At 42.3% G+C, this 17,207-nt stretch overlaps 2 protein-coding genes across 7 annotated transcripts in view; one reads left to right on the top strand and one right to left on the bottom strand.

Moving 5' to 3' along the window:
- The first annotated feature begins 6,695 nt into the window (after positions 1 to 6,695).
- On the top strand, positions 6,696 to 8,316 carry LOC127913436 (uncharacterized). The gene is made up of 2 exons (XM_052485381.1): positions 6,696 to 7,227; positions 7,822 to 8,316. The coding sequence occupies exons 1-2, from the start codon at positions 6,745 to 6,747 to the stop codon at positions 8,314 to 8,316; spliced, it is 978 nt and encodes a 325-aa protein (XP_052341341.1). The 5' UTR covers positions 6,696 to 6,744.
- Positions 8,317 to 12,838: 4,522 nt separating this feature from the next.
- c29h8orf74 (chromosome 29 C8orf74 homolog) overlaps positions 12,839 to 17,207 on the bottom strand; it is a 5,854-nt gene continuing 1,485 nt past the window's right edge. For 2 of the 6 annotated variants that reach the window (XM_035763199.2, XM_035763198.2), the window contains 5 exons: positions 15,831 to 16,020; positions 15,574 to 15,694; positions 15,274 to 15,376; positions 13,642 to 13,794; positions 12,839 to 13,401 (listed from right to left, as the gene is read on the bottom strand). In XM_035763199.2, the coding sequence (XP_035619092.1) occupies positions 13,225 to 13,401; positions 13,642 to 13,794; positions 15,274 to 15,376; positions 15,574 to 15,694; positions 15,831 to 16,020 (744 nt within the window). In that variant the 3' untranslated portion in view covers positions 12,839 to 13,224. Of the gene's footprint in view, positions 13,402 to 13,641; positions 15,091 to 15,273; positions 15,377 to 15,573; positions 15,695 to 15,830; positions 16,021 to 17,207 lie in introns of those variants that run through there. The other 4 variants (XM_052485792.1, XM_052485790.1, XM_052485791.1 and 1 more) reach the window with 4 other exon arrangements.

Below are 17,207 nucleotides of genomic sequence, written 5' to 3'. Positions count from 1 at the left end.
AAATTACATTTTTAAAAACAAAAGTTTACTCTCATTTGACCTCAATAAAAATACTCCTTGCTTGGTTGAGTGAAAAATAACAAAAACACGACACCTGCTGGAGAAGATTGATTTTGGGCCCAGTTATCCCTCTCGCTTCGCCTCTTCCTCTCTGCTAGTAAAGCAGATGAATGGAAATGTCCCATTGGGATGACATAATTTCAACGTCCGGTTCTTATTTACATTTGTTTGCGTTGTCAACTAACTAACTAATGAATTCAACGTGAAATCAAGTGACACCACGTCATTGGATTTAGGTTCAAAGTTGAGTGAAAAAACTGCTACATGTCCTTACATTGATGATTTTCCAATCCATTCCGTTTTCCCTCACATTTAAATTGAACCTTTTTGTTGAAATTACGTGTAAACAACATTGATTCATCCAGTTTTTGCCCAGTGGGATATCTGTCCGGATGAATATATCAAAGCTCTTGTCATAGTTTATTAAGTAGTTGGACTCCTGAGCGGCGCAGTGGTCTAAGACACTACATCTCAGTGCAAGAGGTACCACTGCACTACCTGGTTTGAAATCCAGGCTGCATCACATCTGGCCGTGATTGGGAGTCCCATAGGGCGGTGCACAATTGGCTCAGCGCTATCCGGGTTTGGCCGGGGCAGGCCGTCATTGTAAATAAGAATTTGTTCTTAACTGACTTGCCTAGTTTAAATAAAGGTTACACACTAAGTGTATGTGTATACGCCAGTGCTGAAATATCCACACAGCCAACAAAGAAGTTGTACTCCGACTGTATCTGTCACAAACACACAGAACGAATGAGGATTTTCAACTGTAACTGATGCTAATGGTTCAAGCAACATAACTGGTGTTGCTAGGCAATGCGAACCACACCTGCAGACAATTCATTTGAAAGGTTCACAGTCACATTGCAACCATATTTCACCTGAGGCAAGTTGAGGTCGAACGTTGTCATGTAGTCTCTGCTATCACAGACCATGTGGCTTTAATTGGTAAGGCTTCACACTTCTGATCAGAAGATTAAAGGTTCAAGTCACATCATGGCTGTTTTGATTTGCTAGCTTTACATATATTGAACAGGTTGTCCAGTTGCTTAGACTGTCCCTTGTTGCCAGGTTAAGGTAGGGGATTGTAATGTGTAGGCTCTTCTTAGAGCAGAACAAATCTGATTGGTTTCTAAAAGGTCAATGGGCAGAGTTTAACAGATGTGCAACTTTTGAAAGCATGGCCGAGGTTTGAACTGAACATCTTGTAAATAAAACTTTGAGTTACAAGTTACCACATTTTTAAATCATTATTGTGTTACAGTAGCCAGACAAATGTGACAATATATCTAAGATACAACTGCTCTCCTGAACCAAATTGTTAAATGTAGCAAGCTAGCAGCAACATGCTAATATTCAGAGCAAGCTCGCTAGCTGAGCATTTAGCAACCTATTAGCTACTCATGTTGAATTAATAAATATAGCTAGCTAGCTAGCTAGGTGTCAAATATACAAGGCAGTTAACATTTGTTTTATTGGAATTTTAATAAAGCAGCATCATAAAATGCTAAGCTAAACAGCTAATTGGCCAGCAGATAGCCCTATTCTATGACAGCATTAGTAAAATATGGCTAACTAGGTCTCAAATATACCAGTAAGTCACCTCCCACTTCAGCAAAATATTTAGTTGAATAAGCTATATAAACTTAAACATGGAAATGGACTGTAGAGCGTCTGCTAAATGACTTAAATGTAAATGTAAATGTTCAGAGGTCAGAAACTTAAAATGCTACGCTAAAATGAACTGGCTGGCTAAGCAGATAGCTAACGTAAACTCACCCCATTCCGTACAAATGTGCGCAACCGCAACATTCAAACGAGGCTACAAAGAAAACTAATGGGACTGTAGCGACTGTGTTGACTTCAAATTCGGGGGTGTTGAACTAGGTTTCTATTCAAGCATTGATCAACATGGTAATGGCTCTATAGTATTGGAGAAAAGTTGAAAAAAACGGACCCTCCGTTACATCGGGACGTGTCATGTCGTAACGTACAGCACGCATAAAGCAACTATATCTGTCTTACAATCTCTCTCCACCAGGTGTAGCACGACTCTCATCCTTTAAAAACAAGAAATGGACAGTGACGGGGGTAAGAGTGGGGATACCTAGTCATTTTTTGCATCATCACTGCAAGCTATCATGACTCTCAAAGCCGCTGTTTACTTCTAAGATCACTTTAGCACCGCCCTAAAAACCCGATTCAAATTCGACACAAACCTTCAAATAGGTATGTAATGACACATTATATAAACTCTTTATAGTGTTTTATTTACATTTTAGAGGTGATAAGTTGGACAGATAGAGTGAAAAAAATCAATTTTCCCACACAACATCTCTCCTTCTCACTATCACGCATTAGTTTCGCTTCCCCACCCGTCATTTTTTAAAAGACCCGACGGGGCTCATTGCCTGCTTGAATTATGCAGAAACGGGCAGCGGTTAGGTCATGTAATTGATTCTTTTGGAAAGGGGAGAAATTGTGCTTTACAATGGTATTGACATTACAGTTGAGCTGGAAGTATTATGTTTTTGGGGCGCTAAAATAAGGGCAATTGTACGGACCAAGGCGATGTACGAGTTTACGTTAAATATTTTGATAATGTAAGTGGGAGCTGACTTACTGGTATATTTGATTCTATTACTTAACATTAGTAAGAGGTTGCTATCTGCTATCTGTTTAGCTTAGTATTTCACGTTGCTGCCACTGGGGCAGTATAACTGTCCATCCCGTTTAAAAAATGTTGCTTATTCAACTCAATATTTCAATAAAGTCAAATGTTAGCTGACTTACTTGTATATTTGACAGCTAGCTAGCTCTATTATTAATTCAACATAAGTAGCTCAGAGGTTGTTAACTTGTTCCGATTAGCTTAGTATGTTGCTGCTTGCTTGCTACATTTTACTTTTTGGTTCAGGAGACCAGTTGTATTTTAGAGATATTGTTACATTTGTCTGACTACTGTAACACAATGATTTCAAAACGTTACAACTTGTAACTCAAACTTTTATATACAAGATTATTATTTATTTATTACATAGTTTCTTGAATTTTCAACACCAGCATTTACAAAATAATTGCACTTGTACATTATTTGATAGTAATATAAAACAAAGACAACAATGCAGCAAAACAAAGAGTGAGACAAACATTAAAAAAATAAGATGAGAGAGAAAAAATATATTTTAAACAGTGTCACGCCCTGATCTGTTACAGTCCTGCCTCAGTCCCGATCTGCTCCTCAGTCCAGTGGGGTTCTGGGTGAGGACTACTAGGCCATGGTCGGCGGCGAGGGTGGACTATCCAGGGACGAGAGGAGAGGGGACTAAGACATTGACTGAGTGCGGTCCACGTCCCGCGCCGGAGCCGCCACCATGGACAGACGCCCACCCGGACCCTCCCTATTGTTTTGAGGTGCGTTCGGGAGTCCGCACCTTAGGGGGGTTCTGTCACGCCCTGGTCGAAGTATTTTGTATTTATCTTCATGTATTGGGTCAGGCCAGGGTGTGGCATGGGGTTTTTGTATTGTGGTGTGTTTGTCTTGGGGTTTTGGTGGTGGTATTGGGATTGTAGCTTAGTGGGGTATCTAGCAAAGTCTATGGCTGTCTGGAGTGGTTCTCAATCAGAGGCAGGTGTTTATCGTTGTCTCTGATTGGGAACCATATTTAGGCAGCCATATTCTTTGAGTTTGTCGTGGGTGATTGTCCTTAGTGTCTTTGTTCCTGTCGCTGTATTAGTTGACAAGTTTAGGCTGTTTTGGTTTTCGTTACGTTTATTGTTTTGTAGTGTTTGTGTTATTTCGTGTTTACGTTTGTTTGATTAAACATGGATCGCAATCTACACGCTGCGTTTTGGTCCGACTCTCCTTCACCACACCTAGAAAACCGTTACAATGTGTCTGCATTTGGGTCTTGCCTTGTGCCTTGATATACAGTAGTTACAGGTCAACTAGCACAGATAATACAGTCCTTAACATCCGAGATGTCGTGTATACACATACCAGGCCTCTTACATCACCACCACTACATGTCATGGACCACATTACTCAGAATAAGACAAGTGCAATATGAATCAGCCCAGATGCAGAAAAAGCATTTGATTCAGTGGGATGGGATTACCTATTCCAAGTTATGGAAAGATTTAGTTTCAACAAAGAAGTGATACAGTGCATCAAAACACTGTATTCATGTCCAGCCGCTAGAATAAAGATAAATGGATATTTGACACAGAAAGATAAATTTAGAGCGAGGGGCAAGACAAGGCTATAATCTATCACCCACGCTCTTCTCCGTGTACCTCGAGCCATTAGCACAGGCAATAAGTCAGGACCCAACCTTAGAGGGAATAACAATAAGAGGCAGTGAAAAAAAGATATGCATGTATGCTGATGACATTCTGTTATTCCTTAAAGACCCAGGCTCAAGTGTACCTAGATTGATGGATGTTTTATATAATAATAATAATAATATATGCCATTTAGCAGACGCTTTTATCCAAAGCGACTTACATACATTCTACGTATGGGTGGTACCGGGAAGCGAACCCACTACCCTGGCGTTACAAGCGCCATGCTCTACCAACTGAGCTACAGAAGGACCACAGTTTTACAAACATTTGGAACATATTCAGGGTATGTGCTTAACGTACACAAGACCCAAGCCCTAGTATATAATTATACCCCAGAGGAAGAGCTGAAGAGTAGGTGTAACTTCACCTGGACCTCTTCATCCATTAAATATCTGGGAGTAAATTTACCAAAAGATACACTCAAACTTTATTGCATGAATTACGATCACATTATCAAGAAAATATATGATGACCGAGACAGGTGGAATTCACTTCCCTTAGATCTTAGTAGTAGAATTGAAACAATCAATGGGATAAACGGATATCAAGGTTTATCTGGAACAGTTAGAGACCAAGAACTAGATATACAACATTACAGTTATCAAAAAACTGTGGAGGTATGGCCTTACCAAACCTAAAAGATTATTATGTGTCAGACCAATTGAGACCTCTGGTGTGTTGGTGCAATTCAGAATACGAATCCAAATGGAAAGACATGGAGACTACTCTGACAGAGATACCCATACAGTCAGTACTGGGAAATAAGGAGATGGAGACTACTCTGACAGAGATACCCATACAGTCAGTACAGGGAAATAAGGAGATGGAGACTACTCTGACAGAGTTACCCATACAGTCAGTACTGGGAAATAAGGACATGGAGACTACTCTGACAGAGATACCCATACAGTCAGTACTGGGAAATAAGGTCATGGAGACTACTCTGACAGAGATACCCATACAGTCAGTACTGGGAAATAAGGAGATGGAGACCACTCTGACAGAGATACCCATACAGTCAGTACTGGGAAATAAGGTCATGGAGACTACTCTGACAGAGATACCCATACAGTCAGTACTGGGACATAAGGACATGGAGACTACTCTGACAGAGATACCCATACAGTCAGTACTGGGAAATAAGGAGATGGAGACTACTCTGACAGAGATACCCATACAGTCAGTACTGGGAAATAAGGACATGGAGACTACTCTGACAGAGATACTCATACAGTCAGTACTGGGAAATAAGGACATGGAGACTACTCTGACAGAGATACTCATACAGTCAGTACTGGGAAATAAGGACATGGAGACTACTCTGACAGAGATACCCATACAGTCAGTACTGGGACATAAGGACATGGAGACTACTCTGACAGAGATACCCATACAGTCAGTACTGGGACATAAGGACATGGAGACTACTCTGACAGAGATACTCATACAGTCAGTACAGGGGAAATAAGGACATGGAGACTACTCTGACAGAGATAACCATACAGTCAGTACAGGGGAAATAAGGACATGGAGACCACTCTGACAGAGATACTCATACAGTCAGTACTGGGAAATAAGGACATGGAGACTACTCTGACAGAGATACCCATACAGTCAGTACTGAGAAATAAGGACATGGAGACTACTCTGACAGAGATACTCATACAGTCAGTACTGGGAAATAAGGACATGGAGACTACTCTGACAGAGATACCCATACAGTCAGTACTGGGAAATAAGGACATGGAGACTACTCTGACAGAGATACCCATACAGTCAGTACTGGGAAATAAGGACATGGAGACTACTCTGACAGAGATACCCATACAGTCAGTACTGGGAAATAAGGACATGGAGACTACTCTGACAGAGATACCCATACAGTCAGTACTGGGAAATAAGGACATGGAGACTACTCTGACAGAGATACCCATACAGTCAGTACTGGGAAATAAGGTCATGGAGACTACTCTGACAGAGATACCCATACAGTCAGTACTGGGAAATAAGGACATGGAGACCACTCTGACAGAGATACCCATACAGTCAGTACTGGGAAATAAGGACATGGAGACTACTCTGACAGAGATACCCATACAGTCAGTACTGGGAAATAAGGACATGGAGACTACTCTGACAGAGATACCCATACAGTCAGTACTGGGAAATAAGGACATGGAGACTACTCTGACAGAGATACCCATACAGTCAGTACTGGGAAATAAGGTCATGGAGACTACTCTGACAGAGATACTCATACAGTCAGTACTGGGACATAAGGACATGGAGACTACTCTGACAGAGATACCCATACAGTCAGTACTGGGAAATAAGGACATGGAGACTACTCTGACAGAGATACCCATACAGTCAGTACTGGGAAATAAGGACATGGAGACTACTCTGACAGAGATACTCATACAGTCAGTACTGGGAAATAAGGACATGGAGACTACTCTGACAGAGATACCCATACAGTCAGTACTGGGAAATAAGGTCATGGAGACTACTCTGACAGAGATACTCATACAGTCAGTACTGGGAAATAAGGTCATGGAGACCACTCTGACAGAGATACCCATACAGTCAGTACTGGGAAATAAGGACATGGAGACCACTCTGACAGAGATACCCATACAGTCAGTACTGGGAAATAAAGACATGGAGACTACTCTGACAGAGATACTCATACAGTCAGTACTGGGAAATAAGGACATGGAGACTACTCTGACAGAGATACCCATACAGTCAGTACTGGGAAATAAGGACATGGAGACTACTCTGACAGAGATACCCATACAGTCAGTACTGGGAAATAAGGTCATGGAGACTACTCTGACAGAGATACCCATACAGTCAGTACTGGGAAATAAGGACATGGAGACTACTCTGACAGAGATACCCATACAGTCAGTACTGGGAAATAAGGACATGGAGACTACTCTGACAGAGATACCCATACAGTCAGTACTGGGAAATAAGGTCATGGAGACTACTCTGACAGAGATACTCATACAGTCAGTACTGGGAAATAAGGACATGGAGACTACTCTGACAGAGATACCCATACAGTCAGTACTGGGAAATAAGGTCATGGAGACTACTCTGACAGAGATACCCATACAGTCAGTACTGGGAAATAAGGACATGGAGACTACTCTGACAGAGATACCCATACAGTCAGTACTGGGAAATAAGGTCATGGAGACTACTCTGACAGAGATACCCATACAGTCAGTACTGGGAAATAAGGTCATGGAGACTACTCTGACAGAGATACTCATACAGTCAGTACTGGGAAATAAGGTCATGGAGACTACTCTGACAGAGATACTCATACAGTCAGTACTGGGAAATAAGGTCATGGAGACTACTCTGACAGAGATACTCATACAGTCAGTACTGGGAAATAAGGACATGGAGACTACTCTGACAGAGATACTCATACAGTCAGTACTGGGAAATAAGGACATGGAGACTACTCTGACAGAGATACCCATACAGTCAGTACTGGGAAATAAGGTCATGGAGACTACTCTGACAGAGATACCCATACAGTCAGTACTGGGAAATAAGGTCATGGTAATAGAAATATACAATAGACAAAATCAGTGGATTAATTTCTCTCTGAAGACATGGTTTAGGGTAGTTAAGCAAAATAATTTAGACAGAGAGATCAAACTGCTGAGTTGGCCCGCATACGACCCCAGCTTCATCCCTGCAACTCAGGACAGCAGATTTAAACAATGGACGCAGAAAGGCATCACATCATTCAGTACAATTATAAGGAATGGGAACCTCGATAACTTCCAGGACCTAAGTCAAAAACATGGCTTGGATAAACAAGATTTGTACAGATACCTACCTACAAGTACGACACTATTTCTCAAGGGAGATAAAAGTGACTGACCCTCGAGCACCTCCAAAATTAACCCAAGTATTCACTAACGCATACAACTTGGGGAGTAACAAAAAAAACTATATTAAAGTATATTAAAAATAAATGGGAGGAGGAACTTAACATTGACATAACTGATGAAACATGGTTGAACATTTTAGAGACTCAACAAATCTCCACCAACTCAAGGTCACGGAGAGAATTATGTTGGAAGAATGTTATATACGTTTCTTCATAACACCTAAACTGAAATCAAAGACTGGCTCACAACACCCTTGTAGGAGAGAATGCGGTCTATTGAGGGCAGACCACTCTCATATCTTTTGGACTTGCCCCGCAATCGAAACTTACTGGGGAGAAATAAGATCTAACATTGGAAAAATAATGGGATTTGACATAGAACAAACATTCATTTCTTTGTACTTGGGTGAAATACCTGATAACTTACACAATAGAGAAAAAGTACCTCTTGAAGGTCCTACTAGCAGCCAGTAAAAAGGCTATCACTGGGAAATGGCTACAAAAAGACCCTCCCACAGTGACACAATGGATAGACATTGTAGAAGAAATACACCACATGGTATGACCTTTGCTTTAAGAACTCAACAGGAGAGAGGTCAAGAATACTGGGAAAAAATGGGTTTCGTACTTGGAAAAGGACTAATTGAAAGATGTCAGTGTAACTAATATGATGATATGATGATGAAGGTATGAAGTGCACTGTAACTGACAGATATTTTTTTGTTGTTCTTTTATTTGACTTTATTTGTACTTTCTTCGTGTTCCTACAATAAAAACTTAAGTATGTAAAAAAAAAAAAAAATCTGTTAAACTCCGCCCATTGACTTTTTTGAAACCAATCGGATTTGTTCTGCCCTTGGAACAAAGTTGAATAAACTTTCAGTTGATCTGCCTGACACAACAGACCATGTGGCCTAATGGATAAGGCGTATGACTTTCAATCAGAAGATTGAGGCTTCCAGATGTTTTGTGGTTTAATTGGACTAACTTTACCGCAAGTAGGTAAAGGTTCCCAAATTGCTTATAAAAACATGGCCATTGTTGCCAAGAAACAGTACGATATTGTCATGTCCAAACAGACCGCTTGACGTAATGGATAAGGTTTCTGATTCCAAATCAGAAGATTGAAAGTTTTAGTCACTTCGTGGTTTAAATCTAGTCAAAATATGATTCTTATCGCAATAACCTACTCATTGATTGTCAGAGCCAGCTTTAACCAAGAATGTGTTATTCGACAAATGCTTTTAAACCCTCTGATTTCCACCCAAAAACCTTGTGTGAATTTATAAAAAATAAAAAACTTAAATCTAGTAAAGAAATATGTAGTTTTTGTCGCAATAACCTGGGCTGAGTTTCCCAAATTCAACTGTTCATTACGATACATTGTAGTAATAGTAAAATGCAATATTTGTTACCAGGGTTACCAGATAACACCAATGTTTAATTTAGTTTATGAAAATATCTGGAAAATGTTCCAAAGAAAAACAAAAAAACCACCAGGATTGACAAGTATTGTTCATTTACAGTGACAAGAAACAGTATGTGTGTCACACCCTGACCTTAGTATTCTTTGTTTTCCTTGTTATTTTGGTTAGGTCAGGGTGTGACATGGGTGATGTATGTGTTTTTTGTCTTGTCTAGGGGTTTTGTATGTTTACGGGGCTGTTTCCTTTCTAGGTAGTTTGTATGTCTATGGTTGCCTAGATTGGTTCTCAATTAGAGGCAGCTGTCTATCATTGTCTCTGATTGGGAACCATATTTAGGCAGCCATATTCTGTGGGTACTTTCTGCATAAATTGGTCATCAAATTTGATCTGATCTTCATCTAAATCACAACAATAGACAAACATATTGTGCTTAAACTAATAACACACAAATTATTTTAATTTTCCTGTCTATATTGAATACATCATTTAAACATTCACAGTGTAGGTTGGGAAAAGTATGTGAACCCCTAGGATAGTGACTTCTCCAAAAGCTAATTGGACTCAGGAATCAGCTACCCTGGAGTGGAATCAATGAGACGAGATTGGAGCCGTTGGTTAGAGCTGCCTTGCCCTATAAAAAACACTCACATTTGAGTTTGCTAATCACAAGAAGCATTGCCTGATGTGAACCATTTCTCGAACAAAAGAGAGCTCAGAAGACTTGAGATTAATAATTGTTGACTTGCATAAAGCTGGAAAGGTTTACAAAAGTATCTCTAAAAGCCTTGATGTTCATCAGTCCACGGTAAGACAAAATGGTCTATAAATGGAGAAAGTTTAGCACTGTTGCTACTCTCCCTAGGAGTGGCCGTCCTGCAAAGATGACTGCAAGAGCACAGCGCAGACTGTTCAATGAGGTTAAGAAGAATCCTAGAGTGTCAGCTGAAGACTTACAGAAATCTCTGGAACATGGTAACATCTCTGTTGACGAGTCTACGATACATAAAACACTAAACAAGAATGGTGCTCATGGGAGGACACCACCACCACTGTCCAAAAAAAAATATTGCTGCACGTCTGAAGTTTGCAAAAGTGCACCTGGATGTTCCACAGCGCTACTGGCAAAATATTCTGTGGACAGATGAAACTAAATTTGTGTTTGGAAGGAAAACACAACACCATGTGTGGACAGAAAAAGACACAGTGCACCAACATCAACACCTCATCCCAACTGTAAAGTCTGGTGGAGGGAGCATCATGGTTTGGGACTGCTTTGCTGCCTCGGAGCTTGGACAGCTTGCTATCACTGATGGAAAAATGAATTCCCAAGTTTATCAAGACATTTTGCAGGAGAATGTAAGGCTATCTGTCCGCCAATTGAAGCTCAACAGAAGTTGGGTGATGCAACAGGACAACTACCCAAAACACGGAAGTAAATCAACAACAGAATGGCTTCAACAGAAGAAAATACGTCTTCTGGAGTGGCCCAGTCAGAGTCCTGACCTCAACCTGAGTGGCCCAGTCAGAGTCCTGACCTCAACCTGATTGAGATGCTGTGGCATGACCTCAAGACAGCAGTTCACACCAGACATCCCAAGAATATTGCTGAACTGAAACCGTTTTGTAAAGAGGAATGGTCTAAACTTCCTCCTGACTGTTGTGCAGGTCTGATCCGCAACTACAGAAAACGTTTGGTTGAGGTTATTGCTGCCAAAGGAGGGTCAACCAGTTATTAAATCCAAGGGTTCACATACTTTTCCCACCCTGCACTGTGAATGTTTACACGGTGTGTTCAATGAAGACATGAAAACGTATAATTTGTTTGTGTGTTATTAGTTTAAGCTGACGCTGTGTTTGTCTACTGTTGTGACCTAGATGAAGATCAGATTACATTTTAGGACCAATTTATGCAGAAATCCAGGTATTTACAAAGGGTTCACATACTTGCCACTGTATACACTGATCCTATATTCCAGAAATGTTCCATACGCACAAAAAGCTTATTTTCTCGCATTTTGCGCACAAATGTGTTATCATCCCTTTTAGTGAGCATTTCTCCTTTACCAAGATAATCCATCCACCTGACAGGTATGGCATATCAAGAAGCTGATTAAACAGCACGATCCTTACACAGGTGCACCTTGTGCTAGGGACAATAAAAGACCACACACAACACAATGCCACAGATATCTCATGTTTTGAGGGAGCGTGCAATTGGCATGCTGACTGCAGGAATGTCCACCAGAGCTGTTGCCAGAGAATTTAATGTTCATTGAGCTGCCTCCAATATTGTACGTGAGAATTTTGGCAGTACGTACACACCATGGGTCACCAAGCCAGCCCAGGACCTCCACATCTGGCTTCTACACCTGCAGGATCGTCTTAAGGGTGGGGGAGTATTTTTGTCTGTAATAAAGCCCTTTAGTGGGGAAAAACTCATTCCGATTGGCTCAGCCTGGCTCCCCAGTGGCTGGGCCCTGCCCTCCAAGGCCTATGCCCTCCTAAGCCCATGCCCTCCTAGGCCCATGCCCTCCTAGGCCCATGCCCTCCTGGGCCCATGCCCTCCTAGGCCCATGCCCTCCAAGGCCTATGCCCTCCTGGGCCCATGCCCTCCTAGGCCCATGCCCTCCTAGGCCCATGCCCTCCTAGGCCCATGCCCTCCTAGGCCCATGCCCTCCTGGGCCCATGCCCTCCTAAGCCCATGCCCTCCAAGGCCTATGTATCCTAAGCCCATGCCCTCCTAGGCCCATGCCCTCCTAGGCCCATGCCCTCCTAGGCCCATGCCCTCCTAGGCCCATGCCCTCCTGGGCCCATGCCCCCCTAGGCCCATGCCCTCCTGGGCCCATGCCCTCCTAGGCCCATGCCCTCCTAGGCCCATGCCCTCCTAGGCCCATGCCCTCCTAGGCCCATGCCCTCCTGGGCCCATGCCCTCCTAGGCCCATGCCCTCCTAGGCCCATGCCCTCCTAAGCCCATGCCCTCCTAGGCCCATGCCCTCCTAGGCCCATGCCCTCCTAAGCCCATGCCCTCCTAGGCCCACCCATGGCTGCACCCCTGCTCAGTCATGTGAAATCCATAGATTAGGGCCTAATTTGATTGGATTTTTATTTTTAGTCCTTATTTGGACTAATCTACCATTACAATACATGTATAATACAATCACATATAACACACTGTTACAAACAAACATGATACACTGACATATTGACAAGATAAATAATACTCGTTAATTTATTTATTTCAATTGACTGATTTTCTTATATGAACTGTAACTCTGCAAAATCTTAGAAATTGTTGCATGTTGTGTTTAGATTCTTGTTCATTATACTTTATTACTGATTGTTGTGTCAGCATGATGGCCTCTTCCCCCCTCTCACCTCATCTTGGGTTTAGCTGTGTGTATGGTCCTGGTGGGATCCTTCGATTGTGTGAGGTCAGGGTGTGTGTGTGTGTGTGTGTGTGTGGTCAGGTGGTCAGGGTGTGTGTGTGTGTGTGTGGTCAGGGTGTATAGAGTTCTCCCCGGTGGTAAGGGCTGTGTGTTGCAGGCTGAGCTCCAGTAGGTCATGCACCAGGCTACTCTCCTTCAGCAGCCTCCCCATCAGCAGCTCTCCTGTGGCCCTCACAGTAGACTGCACTAGGTCTGCCACCTCCTGGAGAAGCAATACAACTTCATACAGTACACAGTGGCGTTGCTCAATTCCATTTCAACTCAGTCGATTCAGGATGTAAACTGAAACTCCAATTTCTAATTCCAAATTGATCTTATAGGAGACATTGGGGGAAAATTGGAATTGAAATGGAAATTCAGTTTACCTTCTGAATTGACTGCATACAAAAATAAATTGACCACAATCTGGGGTGGTGATGGTGTGTTTAGAGTGTGTGTCTACCTCTCTGTCGAGTCTGCGGTCATTTAATGTGTCCAATCTGACCTCTGACCCCTCCTCCTCTCTGAGCCTCCGAAGTTCCTCCCTCTTCTGTTGCTTGGCAACCTGTAGCAGGGCACACACACGCTGGCGCTCCAACGCACACTCATCATCACCCTGACAGACAGAACACTCATCATCACCCTGAGACAGAACACTCATCATCACCCTGAGACAGAACACACTCATCATCACCCTGAGACAGGACACTCATCATCACCCTGAGAGACAGAACACTCATCATCACCCTGAGAGACAGGACACACTCATCATCACCCTGAGACAGGACACTCATCATCACCCTGAGAGACAGAACACTCATCATCACCCTGAGACAGAACACACTCATCATCACCCTGAGACAGGACACTCATCATCACCCTGAGAGACAGAACACTCATCATCACCCTGAGAGACAGGACACACTCATCATCACCCTGAGACAGAACACACTCATCATCACCCTGAGAGACAGAACACTCATCATCATCCTGAGACAGGACACACTCATCATCACCCTGAGAGAGAACACTCATCATCACCCTGAGAGACAGAACACTCATCATCACCCTGAGACAGAACACACTCATCATCACCCTGAGAGACAGAACACTCATCATCATCCTGAGACAGGACACACTCATCATCACCCTGAGAGAGAACACTCATCATCACCCTGAGAGACAGAACACTCATCATCATCCTGAGACAGAACACACTCATCATCACCCTGAGAGACAGAACACACCCATCATCACCCTGAGAGACAGAACACTCATCATCACCCTGAGAGACAGAACACACTCATCATCACCCTGAGAGACAGAACACACTCATCATCACCCTGAGAGACAGAACACTCATCATCATCCTGAGACAGAACACACTCATCATCACCCTGAGAGACAGAACACTCATCATCACCCTGAGACAGAACACACTCATCATCACCCTGAGAGACAGAACACTCATCATCACCCTGAGAGACAGAACACTCATCATCACCCTGAGAGACAGAACACACATCATCACCCTGAGACAGGACACACTCATCATCACCCTGAGAGAGAACACTCATCATCACCCTGAGAGACAGAACACTCATCATCATCCTGAGACAGAACACACTCATCATCACCCTGAGAGACAGAACACACCCATCATCACCCTGAGAGACAGAACACTCATCATCACCCTGAGAGACAGAACACACTCATCATCACCCTGAGAGACAGAACACACTCATCATCACCCTGAGAGACAGAACACTCATCATCATCCTGAGACAGAACACACTCATCATCACCCTGAGAGACAGAACACTCATCATCACCCTGAGACAGAACACACTCATCATCACCCTGAGAGACAGAACACTCATCATCACCCTGAGACAGAACACTCATCATCACCCTGAGAGACAGAACACACATCATCACCCTGAGACAGGACACACTCATCATCACCCTGAGAGACAGAACACTCATCACCACCCTGAGACAGAACACACTCATCTCATCATCACCCTGAAAGAGAATGTAAATGCTTACATACACATGGACACATACACATCCACACACACACTTCCTGTATCACCTGTGCCAGGGGGAGGGGTGTTGGGGGCACATGAACCTCCAGGTGTTTCTGATTGATTGATCGGTGACTGGTCCCGCCCACCACAGCTTGTAGCAGTCGTTGACTAAATGTCAGACATATGAACAGAACTCTGTGATACTTACCATTACATCATAGTCGAAGAAAAAACATGAGCTGACGCACACCCAGAGAAAATTATTTTATGTTGGGGTTCTGACTAACGGCCAATAAACTATAAGCTATTAAAAATAAAGAGAGTCCCACACTCTATATATAAACTCCCAGTAATGTATTGGTTACCTAGTGACACAAGTGTCAGACAGGAAGTGGAAGACTGCTTTGTGGTGGGCAGGAGGTAGGCGGGGCAAACACTTTGTCAGCCAATCTGAAATTAGGGCGAGCACTCTAGGGGGGTCCAAATCTGGGGGAGACGAATGAAATCGCAAACTCAATATAAATTATTACATTATGTTATATTATAGAAATGGAGCTGCAGTCAATTTGAATTATTAATATATAATATATATGTATAATAAAGACAATAGATAACTACTGACCAGCTAGCTGAGGGAACAGGTCTCTAGTCATCCCGGCCACTGCTCTCACAGCACTCCAGGCCAGGCCGCGGTCGGCGGCGAACATGGCACACTCGTAAACAAACTGTTGATGGGCGCTCTGCCATACAGCGTCCCCAGAGAACTCAGGCCACGAGAAGTGACCGCTTAGCTGCTGCACACCCTCCTCTCTCTGACACACAAGTTGATTAGTGAACAGAGTTCTTTCTGGAAACACATTTTTATCTGTATGTAGTCTGAATTTTACAGAAACTCACATACACTAAAGATATACTATGGACTAGTTGATAATTGTTTAATGTCACTTCTTGGCTTGTAATGATTCATAAACATTATAATCAGATATTATCTCAGGAAACCACACAAATCCTTTGTTTTAGTTGCAAACTATATGTTTTTTTGTTCATGGGTGTGAGGAGTTGTGCCAATAACAATGTCATTTCTGGGCTATATTTCTGTCCAATTACTGAAACCTATTTGGTTTCAAAGAGCACCTCTGTAGACAAACGTTGTGTAGGTCCTATAGCCTCTATAAAATTGAGTTTTTCCAAGAAAAGGCGCATACATTAGGAGCTGGGTAAAAATATAGCACAGTATTAGGGGTTAACTTATTGTTATTCTCTGAATGAATTTAAGCATAGATTTTTTTTCTTCTAATTTGGCACTCAGAAACTAAAGGCCATGAGTAACTTGGTCTAAATTAATGGCACCGATTGGCCTATAGGTGGCGCTGTGGTAAGCGATCTCACTTCAACCCTCATATCTGTCACCCATTGAAACTTCTCTTTATTATGTCCTCCATTTTGGAAAAGTTGGAAAACCTTTTTCTCATGAACCATAAGAAGTAACATAAAATTCGGTATGTAAGCACATGGTACATCTCTAAACTTAGTTTGAGGAAAAACTAAGGGATTGGTTAAGAGATAAATCAGGAATTATGATTTTTACATGTCCATAAAAACCCTTTGAAAATCCTCTTCACAATGGCCTATCGACTTAAACTGTAGGGTAACCTGATGAACCATGTTAAATTTGACATTGATATCTTTAAAAAAAAAAAGGAAACTTAACAATGAACTTCTTTGACTATTTAACGTTAATGCTTAAAATCTTCTTTTTTTCTCCTCATGGACTAAAAGTCTGATTCACACCAAATTCGATGTTTCACAATAAGAGTTTGAGAAAATAACGTTGATGCATTCAAACATGGCCACGCTATTAGAAGTAGATGCATATTAGCACATATGCTAAAGCTCCAACATCTTATTCACATTAAACCATAGGACCAAATGACACCAAATGTATGTCCATGGTAAATGTCTTAACATAGTTTGAGAAAAGCTAAAGGATTGGTCAAAA

This window comes from Oncorhynchus keta, chromosome 29, assembly GCF_023373465.1.
Source record: "Oncorhynchus keta strain PuntledgeMale-10-30-2019 chromosome 29, Oket_V2, whole genome shotgun sequence".
NCBI lineage: Eukaryota > Metazoa > Chordata > Actinopteri > Salmoniformes > Salmonidae > Oncorhynchus > Oncorhynchus keta.
The sequence above is the reverse complement of the archived record's forward strand: the minus strand, read 5'-3'. Positions and strand labels throughout refer to the sequence as shown.